The 18,772-nt window shown below is 43.7% G+C and overlaps 1 protein-coding gene across 1 annotated transcript in view; it reads left to right on the plus strand.

The window, feature by feature from the left end:
- Positions 1–18,772, plus strand: part of Mpped2 (metallophosphoesterase domain containing 2) — a 180,020-nt gene that overhangs the window by 87,140 nt on the left and 74,108 nt on the right. The window contains exon 4 of the mRNA XM_059259470.1: positions 6,220–6,445. Within this exon, the coding sequence (XP_059115453.1) occupies positions 6,220–6,445 (226 nt within the window). The remainder of the gene's footprint in view (positions 1–6,219; positions 6,446–18,772) is intronic.

Below are 18,772 nucleotides of genomic sequence, written 5' to 3' on the forward strand. Positions count from 1 at the left end.
AAGCCCATGACATAGCCAGAGAAACATCTAGAATGGAGAATTCTGTTTCATAGTACAACTGAAAAGGGACATATAGTCTAGAACTAGAGAAAAGATCACCATGGGTGGGGAAGTGGCTCAGGAACTCAAGCAACAGAGGAGTCTTAGCCAGCCATTATCAGGCTCTAACAGATTGGGCCTTAGATGATACACATTTTAGCTTGGGAGGAAGATCTAGATTCTAGTCCCACTTGTGCTACCCATGTGGATGGTAACTACACGGCAAACAGCAGCATCTCTCTAGTAGTGGCTTTCTATATCCATAGAATGGAGCTGGGGGCATCGTGTTGTTGTTTTTTTAATTTTTAAATCATTTTTAAAAAGCTTTTTTCAAATGTAACCTTTCCTCATATTGCAAATTCAAAGAACACAGAGCTGTTCTGGTAAATCTGGGAGCAAGTCCCTCCCCCCAGCTCTGTGCTTTTCTCCTGAGTCTTGCTTTAGCTCTGAGGAGACCTCAAACCAGTATGCCAGCCTGCCCTGACACATTCTCCTACCTCTGTGCTGTGATTGGCTGGAGCTGCTTGAGTTCAGGATGCTGTGAGCAGGACACAGTCCCTTTGTTTATGTTAGAGTGAGGACCTACACCTGATGTGCACATAGCTGAAGAAAACTGCCTAACTGAAGATATCTGCCTGCATTGGGTGCTGCTGATACCTGTTCTTTGCTCTACACACAAACACACACACACACACACACACACACACACACACACACACACACACACACACAAAGAGTACCCACCAGGCTCTAGGAGGAAACCAGAGACATTTCAAGGGAGTAAAAGCTGATAGGAGGAATAGAATCTGGATAGCCTCCATATTACTCTTTTGTGAATGAAAGGCCAAGAGATGGACTCCTGGATAAGAGCAGGAAAGAAGTGGCATGTTTAGGATGATTCTCTAGGAGGTCTTACTTACCACCATGCACAAGCTGGAGGCTACCATGCTTCCTCTCTTTATCCCAATGGCCTTGTTGGTTCTGATAACACTCATACTGCTTAAGGGTATACTGGATCATTGCCAGATTCTGCCATAGTTTCCAGAGGTTTCTTTTCCATTGTCTACTGTGATTTTTTGAGGGTAATGGTGTTGTGTGTGGCATCAGGAGTGATGTGATCTGTGGATGAAGTAATGGCTTATTAGATGGCAGTTGGGAGGGTCTCCACCATCATTACAACTAACAGCATAGCTAATGTCTGCTAAAGGACCAGAGTGTCAGAAATGGTTTAAGATCCCGTTTAATCCCACTAAAGTTTTTCAGTCCATGCTCTTACTTTTTCCTACTTATATTTGAAGAAAGTATCATTTGAAAGGCATGGACTGGAACTTAGCTGGTAGACCAGATGTTGCAGTGACAAAATAGGACACTTTATGAAAACTTCAACTTGGAAGAAGATGTGACATATTTTGTGTTATATTTTGTCACAGCCTAGTATGCCAAGCCTAGTTTCTGGAGTCTAAGAAGCTTCTGGCAGCTCTTGGACATGCTCATTCATTGTATCACTAAACAAATATGAATTGTGTGCTTACCATTGCAAAGTATTAAACTGAGTTCTTTGAGTCAAACAAGAAACCACAACCATGATCCGTGCCTTAAGTCAAGAAGGAGATGAGTCACACATAAAAAGCCAAACTAAAAACTGGAGCGCCAGGAGTGACCATGTTCACTCTGACGTGCATCTGCTTTGAAGCTTTAAATCCTGCTGCTGTTGCCATCATCACCCTGAGAACAAAAAGCAGCTGTCCGGAGTCATACAGCTGATACACGGTAGAGCCTGCAGGGCCCCCGCTCCCAACCCCGTGCTCCTCGGCAGCCCATGCAGTCCTGGTTTAAAATTGAATCTTAAGAATAGAAACTTGAAAAGCGTGTCAAGACAGCACTACATAATATCTGAAGACACACGGAGGATGAAGGAGAGTGTCATAGAGTGGGACAGGAGGCGGAGACATCTGGGGAAGAAGAGAGAGGTGGCCCTAGACAGGAGAGAAGGGAATCTGGAGAGTACAGCATCAGCAACCAAGGGGGTGGATATTTGCAGAGACAGTGATGTCCCTGTGGTCAGATCAAGCCAGGTGAGAACTGAGAATCAGTTTTGCTTTGTCCCCCAGGCAATTATTAGGATGTTCCAGGAAAGCTTTTGGAGGATAATAAAAGCAGAAGCCAAATTGTCTGGAGTTGTGTGTTATTTGGTGTAAAACTATAGTGGCCCACCAGGCAGTGTCAATGCAGGCTGAGCAGAAGCAACAGTAAGTGGGAAGGTCGGCAGAGTTTGTGAGCATTGCTGGATTGATTGATTTATTTATTTTTATTTTCTAGGAGAAGTGGGAAGCTCTGAAATGTGTGTGTGTGTGTGTGTGTGTGTGTGTGTGTGTGTGATATCTTCTGCTTTCTAAATGTTAGTTCAGTTTTTTTAAAAGTAAAATTCAGTTAAGAACTAAACTTAACATATCTGGAGGTTGGATTTACCATATCTGGACTCCTTCCAGAAGTTTCAGAGCAAAATGCTAAAGCATCTTGATCCATTGAGAATCATGTTTGCAGAGGCATACCTGTTTAGATGCCAGTGGTTGCTTATTCTTGCTTAATTGGGATGGGTAAATATGAACTCGAAACAAAAGAAGATTCTGTAAATAAAGAACTGATGCCCAAGAGGGAAGACATTGAAGACCAAGGCAAGGTGTGTGTGGGATTGGGAGGAGTGGGAGGAAGAGTCCCAGCTTATAGAAATATAAGTTGTAACTAAGATGGAGTAATAGAAAAGTGAAGACTAGGAAGCCATGTAGTTGGCAGTCCTGGGAGTTGACAAGAAACCCAGAAAAACGTTATAGTGTCTGCTTTGTAGGCTAGCAGGTGACAGGAACGTGAGGCTTCTCAAACTGTGCAGCAGCTGTGAGGGGAAGTTGGCCTTCATATTGTCACTGTCTGTTTCTTTGGGGAGCACAGAGTCTCACTCTGTAGCCCAGGTTGGCCTGGAACTATGTAGCCCAGGTTGGCATTGAATTAGTGGCAGTCCTCCAGACTCGGCCTCCTGAATGCTGTAATTATAGGCCTGAGCTAACATGCTCAGCCCATGAGTCTCTATAATGGGACAGAACATGATGTTGCTGACCGCTTATCTGCCCACACAGAATCTTTAGCTGTCCCCTGAATTGATGGCTGGATTCTTATATTTCAGTTATTCATTTGTTACCATTGTGACATTGTTACTATACCTGTAACTTACCTGTACTGTAGTTTTTTAAAAATGTCCTGACAGTTACATATGAATATATATATTTATAAATATATATGTGCATATTACATATGTATTTTTGTTACATATATATGAAAATAATGCTGCAAACACTTATACTAGCTTTCCAACTATGCATAAAAAATATACTAACTCCTTAACATTTTTACTGAGGGTTCCTTTCCACTTCCACCTAGAATAATCCTGTCTTTCATTCCCAGGGCACACTGTCTAATTCCACTGGGTAGTTCTTTGGGTCCCACAGAGCGGGGATTTCTTCCGCGTTAAGAAAGTAGAATATGGCCTTGCTTTTTATTCAAGTGGGTTGGCCTAGATGGCCTGATCTGAATAAAATGGATAAAGGCAGGCACCTCTTTGTCTGACAATTTGAAAGTGATGCTATTTGAATACCAAGAAGCTTGAAGCTTGACTGCAGAGCCTTCCAAATTAATCTAGTCTTGTGGGAAAAAAGAAAAAAAAAAAAGAAAGAAAGAAAATGCCATCAAGTAACAGGAGATTTGTCAGCTGCCCTGCTTACGCTTTTCATATAAAACAGAAAGGTTGGCAGATTATAGATGAAAGGTCAGCTCCGCAGAAAAGAAAATCTGTCAGACAATCTCATAACACAGGTAACCCAGGGTGGAACTTGGAAACTGCTATTGGATTCTCGGAGTGAGATGAGTTTGTTGGCGGCGTGTAAATACCATCACCGCTCCTGCGGCTGTTCATTTTGGTGGCTCCTTCTCTAGCGGAGTCTCTGAAATCCGATTTAGAAGACGCGGAGGTTGCTTGCTTTCCTGGGGAGGATTTTACTTCACAGAAGTTTCACCTTTTATTTTTTGTGTGTTTGTTTGTTTGTTTGTTTCTGAACAGCTGAAGCGAGGGTGTAGTCGGGGGAGTACTTCTTTTGCCCAATGTCTTTCTTAATCCCTCAGTCATTCTAAACCAAATATCTAAAACGAGGGCATAGTGAGAAGCCAACGCCTCTTATGAAAGCAGTGGTGTCTTTTGACTGAGTTTCTGAGCCCATCATCACCAACAGAGGAGAGAGAGGGCCACAGTGTGGACTGAACCAGCAGCTAAGGTCCACTCAGACAGGTTGATGCTCGCGTAAATATTTTTAGCCTGTTCTGACTTGAAGAACCTAGGTGAATCTGTGGGTGCATTATCTAACCACAAAGCTGTGATAGCAGAGCTGTGGGGTCTCATCGTTTGAGTGCAGGCAGTGCTGGGAATGTGAGGCCTTGTTAATCCATTTTCATCTGTGCGTCAAGGGCAGGAATCGAGGAAAATAGCAGCACCGTTCTAAGGGTTTGCAACCCACACCACGCTCCTAATTGCCCAACTTGCATAAGCATGCCTCTGAGAGTGGCTTCCCACTTCTGTTGCACTCTTCTGGGTAGTCCTGAAAATAACCGAGGCCAGAGGTGTGTCGCACAGCAGTGTGCGTGGGTCAGCAGGTGTCCCTTGACCCCTGGCCTCCGTGTTTCTCACTCCCTCACTGGTAGCGTCATTTTCTTTCACTGCCTTCCCCCTGCTCTCGAGCCTCCCCACTACAGCACATGATGTACATGTGATTCTGTTACCTGTAGGAACTGCAGATCAAGAGCTGAGGAAAACTTGTCACGTTATAAAACGTCACCACTGTCTTAGAAGACACTTGTGCTAGCAGCTGCCTTTGCTTCAGGCTGCTGGCATGGCCAGGGCTCTACAGGACAGTCTTTACAGATTACTCTGCTGAAATCCAAGTATCAATGGCAGAAGTTACTGCCACTCCCGGTAAAAAAGTTTCTCCCCCTAAGCTTCCTTAATTAAATCATCAACTCTGGCTTGCTGGTAAGGATCAATTCTTATAACAGTATTCTGTTTCCTACTCAGGGTAACCTTAATTCTTCCCAGAATAGCAGGCAACATTAATTTTGCATCGGACCCAGGAGTCAAGGTGGAATTATATGTGCCACTGTGCCACCTTCTTTCCACTCCAAAATAAAATAAAATGAGCAATAGCCCAGTGGCGAATTTTGAGATGGGTAGAGACAGGGCAGCAAAAAAGGCATTAATCTCAGGATGGGCATGGCTGCCTGGTTCTATCTCCCCTTGGAATTTTGGTTCTTATAGCATCACAGTGAGTTATTAATATGTATGACCTGTACTTTATTCAAACATTATAAATCTATGCAGAAGTCTGGTGTTTAGGTTTTCCTTTATAGCTTTCATTCTTCTTCCCAGAATTATCTCATTTCGATCGGGAAACTTTTGCATAAAAAGCGCACACCGAGAACTCGAATTTCCATAGCATAAATATTAAAAGGGGGTTAAGCTTTACAGTTTCCTCTCCCATCCCAAGGGGAGGAAAGTTGGCCTTCCAATCACAGCCCCTTAATAATGTTCTGTTTACTCAGAAGCCAAAAGGTAAATGTAAAATGAGACTTGCAATCAGACACTGTAGGTTCCTTATCTGTACTGGAGAAGGCTTGGCTGTGCCACATCTTTTGTTTGAAGGGTGGACTAAAATCTAGCATTTATGAACGCTATTAAAAATACTTGGTTGTCTTATTTTTTGAGAACCAGACTGAGTCCAAGCCTTCTCTTCAGGATCATGATCAGTCTTTTAAAAACCAAACCAAAAACAGGATAATTGTTTTGCGTAGATTTTTCGCAGTGGATCTGTAGAATCTAGAGGGAACTGGAGCTGGAAGGCTGGATGCCTTCTTAGTGGCCATCTCACTCCTTAGAGCTTCCTATCTCTGCTTTATTGTCATTTTTGGGTAGCGTAAAAGAGTAGCCATACATTTTGATTTACATGGAAATAGAAAGAAATGTATGAGCATTTCATTCGGGTGAGCCGTCTGCTAATCACAGTCTTGGCTGTTGTATTTTGTGATGGGAAATGAATGTGCTAATTGGTGCTTTTTTTCCCCCTCTCTTTCTTCGTGTTATTACAGGAAACCTGCCATATGAATATAAAATAGTGATTGCTGGGAATCATGAACTGACATTCGATAAGGAATTCATGGCAGACCTCGTTAAACAGGACTACTACCGTTTCCCCTCTGTGTCCAAGTTGAAGCCAGAGGACTTTGACAATGTCCAGTCCCTCCTGACAAACAGTATTTACTTGCAAGATTCAGAGGTAACCGTGAAAGGATTCAGGATATACGGTGCACCTTGGTAAGTACTCGCTGAAACAGGTCAGAAACAAGAAAACATGTTTGGGTCTTAACTGCTTTAAATGAAAATGGCTAGGGTGGAAGGAAAGGTGGTTGGTTTGACAAAACACATCATCTGCTACTGCTGAAAATCACAGTATTATTTTCATCATCAGACAGACTCCTTTAGGTTACAAGAATGAGTGTAAGGCTTTAGTAGAAACCTATGTAGTTTTGTAACTGAGGCTCTACATGTGTCTGTCACATAGAAAGGTTTTCGAAAGGCCACCCTGTTGCTCTTGACAGATTTAGCCACTCTGAACATTTCATGAGAGTGTCCCTCTTTCAGTTCTACTGGAAGCAGTCGTGAAATGCCTTGCATATAGATCAAGGTTTCCCAAGTCTCTCTACGCATCAGACTGACCAGCTCTGTAGAAATAGGTTTTTAAACTCTAGTCTCAAAGACCCCCCTTGATTCTCCTCCTTTCAAGAAACTGAAAAAAAAAATGGTATTTTTAAAGGGTCTACAGATGAGACAGATGCTCAGGCAGATTTGGAGATTGTTGATTGACAACACACTACTAAGAATCTAGAACTGTGCTCTGGAACGCATGCATCAGGCACGTGTCCTAGGGGCCTCACAGGGGGACTCTGGAGCTTGGTTCTGCCCGTTTTCATTGCCAGGTTTTAAAGAAATTACTCCATGTTGAACCTTAGATTTTGTACCTTTAAAGTGATGAAAACAAATAGTACCATTTATCCAGCCGTCAAAAGATTATGTAGATGTCACTGTGCAATGGACTGAGAAGAGAGCCTGGTAATTGGTTTAGGATGACAATTACCACTTTTCTGCTCTTGGCTTTGCCACTGTGTTTTTGGGTAGACTTGGGCAAGTCACTCAGCCCAGACCAATGTTTCCATCTCTAAAATGAGAATGTCGGACTGGAGTTATCTGTATCAGATAATTCCAGTAATGTCTGTGTGTATCCAGCAGACCAACTAACCTTCCCCATCCTGGCTGGAAGAGCCCCCAGGTCCTTTGCTACAAGCTGAGGATAGGGCTGCAGGAAGAGAGGCAGAGTGGGCTGAGATTGCCTCTTCATTCAAAGGTTTGGTTTCTGTCTGAAAAAAAAAATCTCTCTTTTTTCCCCCCTTACTAATTGGTATTCCTGACTGATGGGGGGTATGGGAAGAACATTTTTGTTTGTACTTCAACCTGACAATGACTACGAGTTTCCCATTAACTGCCATAAGCTGGGCACTGTTCTAAGTCCGTTGTTTCATCAGTGGTCTAATTTAGTCTTCAGTCTGCCTGGAGAATTTAGGTACCACTGTGATTCTCATTTGGCAAATAAGCAAACTGAGGCATGGAAGGTTAAATGACTGCTTAGGAAACAACATGGTAGTGAATGGTAGCCCTACCTGCAAGTCTGGCTATGTGAAATATAGTGTGGCCAAGGGGCTGAGTAGTGCTGGTGGTGCTGGTGTTAATGTAATAATTAGTGGTTATAATTTGCAGGTTAAATTCGACTCTGTTAAAATCCATCCATTTATTTTTATGCATGAGAAGATGGCAGAGGGTAATAGGATAAATTGCAGACATGAGTCCTGTTCAGCTGCGATCTGAAAAATGATCTCAGGGTGAAGCAGGGTGTTGACATCAGTGGTTCTGGATACGGGGCAGGATGTGAGCATTTTCCACTTCCCAGTCCCATTCTTAATGCAACTTAAGAGTTGAAGAATGACCTCTGATTGTCAGAGAAACTTGACGTGTTGGCTAAAATCATTTCTTCAAACTCATCTGGTATTTTTGAACAATCTTCAGAAGGCACAGGACATTGGGCTGTTTGTGAACAATCAGTGCTTTCAAAGACTCCAGATTGCTAATTATTGAAACAATGACGGTGTGTGTGTGGGGGGGCATCCTCCATGGTTTAAGCTGATCTAAATCTGTTTAGGACAGAACTTAACTAAACAAAATTACAGCTGTGATGAATGAGGGGATGATTAGGATCCCAAGGCAGACATTGAAGTATCCCAAGATGTGAAAACAAATTGGTGACTGAAATACCCGGTATGATGGGTTATGACCTAGTCTGGGTGTTTGGTTCATGCCGGAGACAAAATTTATATCAAAACTAGATTACTATCATTTAAGATATTTTTAATCATTAAAAAAATTAATTCAGTATAGGAGAAGGTAGTTGAAGCCAGAAACTGGGCAGCATTGATTTGTGTCTTGACATGTTGTCCTGAGGTAGCATTCCATGTAGTGTGTATGAGATTTCCATAAGTCTTGACCCCTTGTTCCTGCTGAATACTTCTTTAAAAGAAGAATATCTGTAGGTGGATTTGGGGCATCTGTAGGTGGGATTTGTCCCATCCACTGAAATTGCTGGTACTTTGTTTTTGTTTTAATCCAGAAAGCAGATAGTGAGAGGAGGGGGTTTCATTCCACCCCATTCCCGAGACACCAGTTGTTTATATGTCACTCTGAAGGTGTTCTGTTTAAGTGTATGTTCCTAGGGCTACTGAACATTGACTTGGGGATTTCTCCCTGAGCGTTTCTGTGTGGGGAGGACCTTATTTCCCATTTCTACCATATCCTCCCCGGGACCTGGGATGAGTTCTTTTGTCTTTGTTTTGTTTGATTTTTAACATCTCCATACTCTGTTTTTTCATCTGTAAAATGAGCATCACTTCCCTCACGTAGTTATTTTTAACATAAACTTAATACAGCCATAGCATAGAGAGGATTGAACGCCTCGAGTTAACTTTCAAGAAGTGTGGCTGTTACCAGAAGCAGTGGAGTAACTGATGCTCCCTGGCTGCTCTACAAGACTATGCACCAGGAGTCAGATGGATGTGTTCTGACCTTAGATCAGTCTCTGCTGATTGGGTGACACTAGATGAGTCATGTGACTTCTGGATTTAGGATATGAAACAGAAGAAATGATGTCTGTTCTCGGCTTTTTCATCCTTCAACCACATAAATGTTCACCAAAGCTAGAATCTTCAAAGATAATACATATTGGTAGATACGGTTATTTTAATGTCTTACGTAATATTTTATCTCTTTTACTGTTAAATATTTGGATAGAAGCAAAATTCGAGTGAAATTATGTCACAGCTAGTACATTTCTCATTTCAGGAGTTAAGGTTTTATCACTATTATTGTATCCCTGAGATTTCACTGAAGTTAATTGTCTCCTCAGTAGCCCATAGATATTCCAAAATAATAGAAACTAGTCAATTTTGACTTCCATGCTTTCCAGTGAATTTTCTAGAGGAAATGTTAAGTTATGAATTGATGATACTGATAGTAGTAGTTTTCATTCAAAAACAAAAATCTAAACAAGAATCTTTGTCCTCGGGATTTCCATCCAGCCATCCATGCGTTTCTCAAAGCAGTTGCTGTCAGACCAAGGAAATTGCTCTAACCCTTGGATTTTAAAAGTATAACATTGGAGTGTAGCTGCTTTTCAGAAGACATGCTTGGTGTGCACAAGGGCCCTGGGCTAGCTCTGTAGCACCACGTCCCCCATAAGATAAAATAAAATAAAGAGTTGTTCCTTGGTTTAACTTCAGAAAAGGAATATTTATCTGCCTTCATTTTGTGCTCATAAACTGTGTCATAGCTGAAAACTTCCTAATGACTAAAGAGAATCCTGTTGTTTCCCGATTTACAACGTAGCAGGGATTTATATACTGGAAATAGCTGGCAGTGCTTCTCAGCGGTCCTGAGTGTTTGCAGCGGTAATGCGCCACACTGTTTTCTACATCTCCAGGGCAGACGATTTGAATGCGATTGTATGGGTCTGAGGAAATTTGGTGTCCCAAACAGCAGAAGTTGTAAATGGGATGCCGGTTTGGAAGGAAAGGGGCTCCTTGGAAGGATGGCAAGTGTAGATGAGCTTCTTGGCCTCGGGAAACTTGGCAGGAGTACAGTTTTCTGCATTCTAGCTACATTTCTTTACCAACTTCTTCCATGAACCTAAAGAAAAGCAATCAGCCATGCTCGTTAGATACTTCACTTACAGATTTTCTTAACTTCCGCCATCATTTCCTTGTCCCCCTTTGGGAGACGGAAGAGGGGCTTGTGTTCTCAGACAGCTGGAGCAGACTCCAGCTTTGAAAGCTCACAGGCTTCTCATGCCTAGAGTTCATGCTTAGCCTCCAAGATGGACAAGATGCATCTTTCTCAAATGCAAAGAAGAGTTAGAGAAGAAAAAATTCTAATCTGTTGAACATTATCCACTGTGGTAACTAATTGCTTGTCTGTTCATACCAAAGGGGAGGTGGAATTTTGAAATCGTCTTCATGTTTTTGGTTACTGAACCTGTAGCCAGCCTTTTAATGCAAGTAGGTTTCAGTTTAACTCACACACGGAACTGGCTGTGAAAACTGACTGGGTCTTCTTTTTCTGATCTCACTGCTCTTTTGATAGCAAGATTCTGTGTCAAAGAAAAAAACAAACCCACACTTACTAAGGGATCAGCACGCCCTACTGCAAAAAGTAGACAGACCTGGCCCTGGCGCTCACTCAGACTAGAGCAGTTGTCTTGGTCCATGCTAGCCTGCGCCTTGCTTCTCTTGCACAGAACTGGACCCTGGTGTTTAATGAACGTGAGTGGGGCTTTCCTATGTCTGGGAATTTGATCTCTTGGCTAACCAAGGGGTCAGGAACCAAGAGTTTGTTTTTTTAAATGTTAGAATGGACACAGGTGTCATTTGTCAGATTTAATAATTGCAGAGGAAGTATCTTAACTTCTACAGCAGGAAAATTAGATCAGGCCCAAGATTGGTGGTTCTACAGTGGCCAAAAGAGGAAGAGAGAGTCCATTGCCCTTCCGTTTCAAAGGAAGCATGAGTGGGGATTCCCCCTCCCTCCTCTGTTCCCTTCATTTGGCATCATAAACACGTTGAGTTCATCCATTCATTTAGATGTAATTTCCTGAGCATTTCTCAAAGCCAGAGTTAAGTGTTGACTCCACTCTGTGGCATGGATAATTGTGTCTGCACACAGATCGCTACAAGGTTGTTGGTGTTGCCTTGTTCTATCAGGGCAGCCGGGCTTCATGGTTACCCTGTCAGAAAAGCTTCAGATGTTTTCATTTCCAATTATAAGTTCCGTAATGCATCATGTATTTTGCTGACAGTCTTCAAGTTCTTGAAATAGCAAACAAATTAACAGCAGATATTGAGTGAGAGGATTAGAAAACGAATTGGCAACTCATGATAGAACTCAGATACAGGAGTGAGTGGAATGGGCTCATTTATTTTATTTTCACAGTCATACTGTGTAATTAGCATGGGGAAGGAAGGGAGGGAGGGAGGGAGAGAGGGAGGGGAGGGAGGGAGGAAGAAAGGAAAGAAGGAAGGAAGGAAGGAAAAGGAAAATCTCATACTATCTCCATGTTCATGTGCTCCAATCAGACTCTAATTACTATTGGTTCTGCAAACTATTTGCAGGGATTCCCAGCTCTTATCTAACAGAGTTCCAAAGAAATATTGGCACAGCAAAACATCCTGTGTGTGTGTGTGTGTGTGTGTGTGTGTGTGTGTGTGTGTGTGTGTTAAACAAATATGCACTCTGCTTTTACATGATTCTGTTTAAAGGCGCAGGCTAACATTTCATTTTGCTTGGCTCCAGGCCCACAGGCGCAAACCTATGGCCGCTCTGCCCTGGTCTAGAGTTACAGGGCTCTGTTTACATTATTGCCTGTTTCAGAATGCAGCTGACTGCTCTTAAAGCCGCACAGGATCAGATTCACTTCTGGTTTTAACAACTGCCTTGTTTATTTGAAAAAGGGAGAAAGCAAAACTGATTGGCTTTGCTTCCTACCTCCCATTGATAGACAGATCAGCACAGTAAATACTGCCTCCAAGGCCAGTTTATACAGAGTTTGTCGTGTTGGATCCAACTCAGACCTTTCTGCCAACAGCACCAACCCGCTCATCCTTTGTAGCCTCTCCCGGTTGGAACCTTTACCTGATGTGGGGAGGGGGCTAAAGAATGATCTCCAGCACTCCATTAGGCTTGCACATGGCTGGGTGAGCCAGCAGCTCTGCAAACAGCACGGATAGACTCACATTTGGAAGGTGGTATTTCACTCAGAGCTCGTACAAATGATGTCTCATTTGGGCCACCTAGCAGTTCTCAAAATCACATCGTTACTCACAAGAGTTAATAAGACCCAAGACTTTCAAGCACTGATGTGTCAGGTGTTATTCAGTATAGTTGCTTTTGGACAGAGTCCAAGTTAGGGCAGCAGGTGACTTGCCCGAAGCCCCTGAGCCAGTGTGAGAAATAGGACCTGGATCCAGAATTCCTTTGCCAAGCTCTTTAAATTGGGATTAGTTCAGCAAGGACATCCATTCACTCCTGAGACTGAACCAGCTCAGGCAGTGACCACTCCTCATCTTTGAAGAAATGGCTGTTTCCACTTTATTGTGAAAAGGTTCCCCATAAATCGAGGCCACATGGCTCTCCGGGGACTCTCGTGGGATTACGTGTGCTTATGGAGAGGGGCAATAGGAGTGTTAAGAAGAGGGAAATGATACAATGTCTTCTGTATGGTGTGCTTCCGAGAGTGAGGGTTTTTGAAAAAGAAAAAATCTCCATCTCAGTATGTTGTGTGACATTATCGTCTTTCTGCTTTGCTCCACCCACACTACAGGTCAGAGGCCAAAAGTCCATCCCATGTAGCTTCCCCTGTCCCCATCTTGAGCATCTATAGCAAGAGGGGGTGGGCATATGCCTCATACTGGCCTGGTAGCAGTGCACTCCAGTGGAAACCAGGTTGACATGGGCCACTGGAAAGATCTGAACCATCTCATTGAGGTTCGGTGGGGCTGCTGGGCAGCTGGCTGTTCTTCCATTCCTCGTGTCGTATTCATGGGCTCCTCTGACTGATTCAGAGCCGCTGCTGGTAGATAGAAGGGGATTCTAGTGCGGCTTCAAGCTCCATGAACATAGCAACAGCCAATCAGCGTTGTTCCCTGCACTTACTCTAGGCTAGCTCAGTCCAGGTCTAATGAGTAAATGAATGAGTGAACAAACAATATGATGGTAGCAGAGATATGAAGCAAAGGTTTACACAGGTGAAATAGCAGTTGTTACCAACCGTGTTTCCAGTACACAGCCAGACAGGATTGTGAATGTATGGGATGGAAGGACCAGAGGTGGAGCAGCAAGTGGAACCACACAGAGCTCTAAGCTGTGCCCCTCAGCCTGCAAGAACAGATCTGGACCCTTCCTGGGCCTCGGGGAAGGTGGAGAGCACAGCATTGTAGCACGAATCTTAAAAGGTCTTACTAATAAAAACAAACCTGAAGCCAGTTATTGGGGTGAATGCTGGAAGATCAGAGAAGCAGAACAAGCCACAGCTTCCTCACCTTGCCAGTTCCTTAGCTGATCCTGTTTCCTCAGACTGGAAGCCTCTGTCTGAGTCCTCATCTGAATGGATCTCAGCTGAACTGCTGCTCAAAAGCCTAAAAGCTTAACCAGGCTCTAGTTCCTGGTTCTTATGCCTTATATACCTTTCTGCTTCTTGGCATCACTTCCTGGGATTAAAGGCATGTGTCACCATGCCTGGCTGTTTCCAGTGTAGCTTTGAACTCACAGAGATCTGGATGGATCTTTGCCTCCAGAATGCTAGGATTAAAGGTGTGTGTGCCACCATTTTCTGGCCTGTATGTCTATCTAGTGGCTGTTCTGTCCTCTGACCCCAGATAAGTTTATTACGATGCACAATATTTTAGGGAACACAGTATCACCACATAGCATGTCCCTAGGGAACATGGTTTCACAGAAGCAAGGGAAGGGGAAAGATGAACTTGACTTAAGGCCCTAAGGATTTTCACAGAAAGGCATCCATCTTCGTGAGCTGTATTAGTCTTGCCTCCGATGCCTCCTCCCGTGCTGTGAGAAGAGAGAGAACTTGCTAGTACCCTTGGAGACTGTTTCTTCAAGGCTTTGTTCAAGATGGACAGTGCAAAGATGAGATTGTTAGGAAGTGACCAAGTGAACTCCGAACCTCCTCTGGATATTGCAGGAGTCAGGAAGTCTGCTCGGTGGTGAATCCCCACTGGCTGGATGCTTTATGTTAGAGCACCAAGATTCTTCACCATTGATTTTTGACGTATTTGATAGATGCAGAGTTCTCAGTCTGTGCTCTGCACTATAAATGCAGGGTGGATTTTTCCAGATTGTACCATTTAGTAAGCCTGTTCAGGTCCCATGACAAGCTTAGTCCACGTCAGCCTGCCTGCCGCTCCGCGTTTTCCCCTGTAGCTCAGATGTGTTCTCAGATCAGTCCAGGTGACTACACAGATAGCTTTAAAGCTTCTGATGGTCTGAGATGAAGGTGAAGTGGGCCCTCCTTCCTCAGATCAGAGGTTGCCCTCTCACTTTCCTCCCCTTCAGCTGGTGCTGCCACTGCATAGCATCACCACAGGACCCCCTTCCCTCCCCTTCCGGCAAGTCTGCAAACCGACAGTTGTTTTACAATACAGTCCGAATAATCAAAGCTAGGCTGTATTCTTCGCTTGACAGGAAGAAGCCCTCTGCCTCTCGAGGCAGCTCGGTGAGAGGGCTGTCAAAGCATGATGACCCTTATTGTCTCAAGGGTTCATTTGTAAGCCGGTGGGAAACTTGGTAGAACACAGGCTCAACCATGTTATATTCAAGGACCTATCCCTGCCATTGAAGATTTTGTTGAAACTAAGCTAAGCCCTGCTTGTTGCATCTCTCCTCTCTTCAACCCTCTGTCCCTCAGGTTAACACCTCCGGAAAGAACTTCCCAGGAGGAAGGACATACCCTGAAAACTTTGCTCCCCATGTTACACATAAGCAGGTGCTGCCCAGTCTAGGAGGTCTAGGAGGAGGCAGTTCTGTTAACTTGTGCCGACTCTGGCTTTCAAAAGAGGCTGTCCCAACAAGCATGCATCTCAGTTTCATCAGTTTGACATTGATAAACATACGATCTAATCTCTCTGAGCCATGACTGCATCTGTCAAGTGGGCGTGCAAATAGTAGCTGTCACGTATGGAGCATCACCTACATGCACATACCTTGTATAGCACGTGTTTAAGCTTGGCCGTGTCGCTGTAGAGGTGCCTTCATCTCTCCACCTTGGAAAACCAGAAGATGAAACATTAGGGACGTTAAATAACTCACCTAACGAGCCCAGCCTCACAAAGGACAGGAAGTTCTGGAAATCAGACTCCAATCCGTGTGGCCCGATAGCTTTTTCTTTTCTACCACTTGTGTAGTCTTCGTGGAATTAGTGAGAGGTTGTGTATGTTAGCCTCCTGGTATTCATGAAATAATAAGTAAAGCATTGTTTTCTTCCCCGAACAGTGGGGTTTCAGTTCTCCAATGGCTGGCGTTGTTTTTGTTTGTGTGTGGTCGGACATAAGGTAAAAGGGGCAGAAATGAAGCGAATAGGAAATTTAAGAAAATGGTTACCCCAGTGTCAGTGTGTGTGTGTGTGTGTGTGTGTGTGTGTGTGTGTGTGTGTGTGAGAGAGAGAGAGAGAGAGAGAGAGAGAGAGAGAGAGAGAGAGAGAGCATGAGTGCATCAGGAAGACAGACAAAGGGAGAGAATTTTAAGAAGGGAATATCATCTACTTCCTCTGGCATGACAAGTGGCTTATGATCTGGGTAAGTGGAAGCCATTTAGGAAAGGAACCCCGACTATTGCTGCATTTGGTTCAAAAGCATGGAAGAGTGAGTAGATGATTGTCAGATGAAGACGGATGGGACAGTTTTAAGGTCACTAAAATGGAGTATCATTTTGAATGTATGAGTAACACTTATCAGTGCGTCCTCACCCACGAAAGATAGAGGGAATGCTGGATAATGACTGTAAATTCAATGTAGACTGTTCCATGAGGGCTGTTCCAACTCAAGGCTAGTGGCAGATTTGCAAGCCTCTGGGTTAGCAGAATGTGTGTGAATTCTGCACAAATCAGGAAAGATGGTCTAAACAACCTGCATTAACTCAGGACAGGATGGCAATGTTAGAAGAGATCATCTGTTAAAATAAAAACACAGTTACTGTGACTGAGTATAGTCATGACGCCATTTGCATCCAAAAGAGGGACAGGCCATTAGAAGAGAAGCCTCTGGTATACTGAAGGGCAGATGAGAGGAAGTGCATCCACGTTAGCTTTTCCTGAGACTGTCTGAAGGAATAGATGAAATTGACTAGTTAATTTAGATACAGTAGACATGATGGGTTTACAAGGTGGACCACAGAAGGAAAAAACAGTGCTAACGTTTCATCTGGATTTACAGTAAATTGACGTTGAAGACCCAGCAGACTAGTGTGCTTGGAAAGGAAGATCTTTCATTCCTTCCTAATTCTGGCTACCCATTTCCTGGATACATTCTGTGCAGAGGATGCACATAAACCGGAGGCAGTCAGCTGCTGCCTGGCTGAAGAACTGCTGACCACTGTTTTCCTCACTGACTTTGAGACCCTGTTTGTATTCAAATTCTGGGTTCTGTCCATCTTAAAGCTAACCTACTTCCATATTCTGGCTTTCCCTCCCTGCCTCCCAATGCTTTAGAAGTGATGGGCGTTAGCTTGGGACACCATGGTTCTAGAAGGATCATAGCTGAAGACAGGGGAAAATGCTTTTATTTTCTGAATTAAAAATTCAACTCCCAACTCGTTAGCTATAGTTAGGAGTTCTTGAACCCTTGTGTGTAGTATGTGTGCACGTGCGTGCATGCACCTGTGTATTTGCATGTGTGTGCACATGTGCATGTATATGGTGTGTGTGTGTGTGTCCGCGTGCGTGTGTGTGTGCGTGCGTGCGTGCGTGCGTGTGTGTGTGTGTGTGTGTGTGTGTGTGTTTGTGTTTTGCACATATGAGCGTTCACATGTTTTCCTGGGTGGGCATGCAAATGGGTGCCCACAGCAGAGAGATTGGGCATCTCCTTTTATCTCTGTTGAAGTAAGGTCTCTTGCTGAACCCAGAGCTCACTGAATCACTAGTCTCGGCTTCCTGGGGCCTGAGAGTAGAGAAGCCACCAAACCTACTCCCCTTTTATGTGAGTTCTGGAGATCCAAACACCAGTCCTCATGGTGGCACAGCAAATGCTTGATCCACTGAGCCACAGTGCCAAGCCCTGGCCTCTGGTTTTATTGAGAATCAGTAGGAAAACCTTCTTGTTTTTATCTTTTCAGTACAAAATACGGGATGCTTAACCAAAACCTGATGAGAAGGTGTTGGTGGCAAAGCAGCTGGGCATACCCCTTGAGGTTTGTGAGTCACCTCTTGCTCCTTCTTTCTCTTTGGTTGCAATTTAAGGGGAAACCAGTTTGTTTTGAAGCACTTAGGTACATTTGCAAATTTTTTTGTATCATTTAAAACAGCTGGTACATAGGTATCCTTGGAGAATGAGGGTTGTCGGCTCAGCGGGTGCTGCTTGTAGTGAAACAAACTAATACCGTGTTTCCACCAAGCTGGAGCTGCAGACTTTCTTGCTCAGATACAATCTTTCTGCGAATGGATGAAACAAGAGGTACTCACCTTTTGGGCCGACAGTAAAAATAAAAACAGGAAGCCCGTGACTGAGCGTCTATTTCATGTTGAATCTGACCATTACTCATTTGCCCAGCCTTTCTAGAGGGGAATTCTGTGTGGTAGCCTGCTTGTGGAGCAGCTTCGGAGGCCTCAGAACAGTGAGGGAGTCTGCAGTCCCTAGTTTATCTTACAGCCTCCTTGCCTGTGCTGCCCACTGTTAAAGGGGAAGTCTGATGCCAAGTGGATGAGGCTTTTTAAGTTACTTGTTAATAGGAATCACCTTCTGCGGAGTTTGGACTCCTGTTGTGAAAAGCCCAAGAAACACAGGGTCATTTCTTGGGATGTGTGGAGGTATGGCTAGTCTGTAAACCACAGACTTTTCAGTGTTTGGAAGGCATTTCTGAGACTATTGACACTTCGGAGTTTTTACTTTGAATTGATTTTTGCCCTGTTATCATAATAAACAGAATAACCAAACTATTGATAAAGCAGAATAAAGATCACCAGAGGATTTCCATTTCCTATGCTTCATTCAAAACGTTGAACCAATACTCTTGAGAATGACATCAGAAAATCTTTGTTTTGTACGTAAGAAAAAAAATAATGGAAAGAAGAGAAGAAGAAATTGTCCAGGATGGTGTGTGGTGAGTGTGCTTTAGCGGAGTTGGTTCTGACATGTTTACCTTTGTCTCTTCCTTTATTCTGTGTGCACTGGAGGACTGGTATGAAGTCAGAGGAAAACATACAGCAATTCACTTTCCCTTTCCACCGTGGAGGTTCAGGGATGGAACTCGGGTCCTCGGGCGCAG

This window comes from Peromyscus eremicus, chromosome 4, assembly GCF_949786415.1.
Source record: "Peromyscus eremicus chromosome 4, PerEre_H2_v1, whole genome shotgun sequence".
NCBI classification, from domain to species: domain Eukaryota; kingdom Metazoa; phylum Chordata; class Mammalia; order Rodentia; family Cricetidae; genus Peromyscus; species Peromyscus eremicus.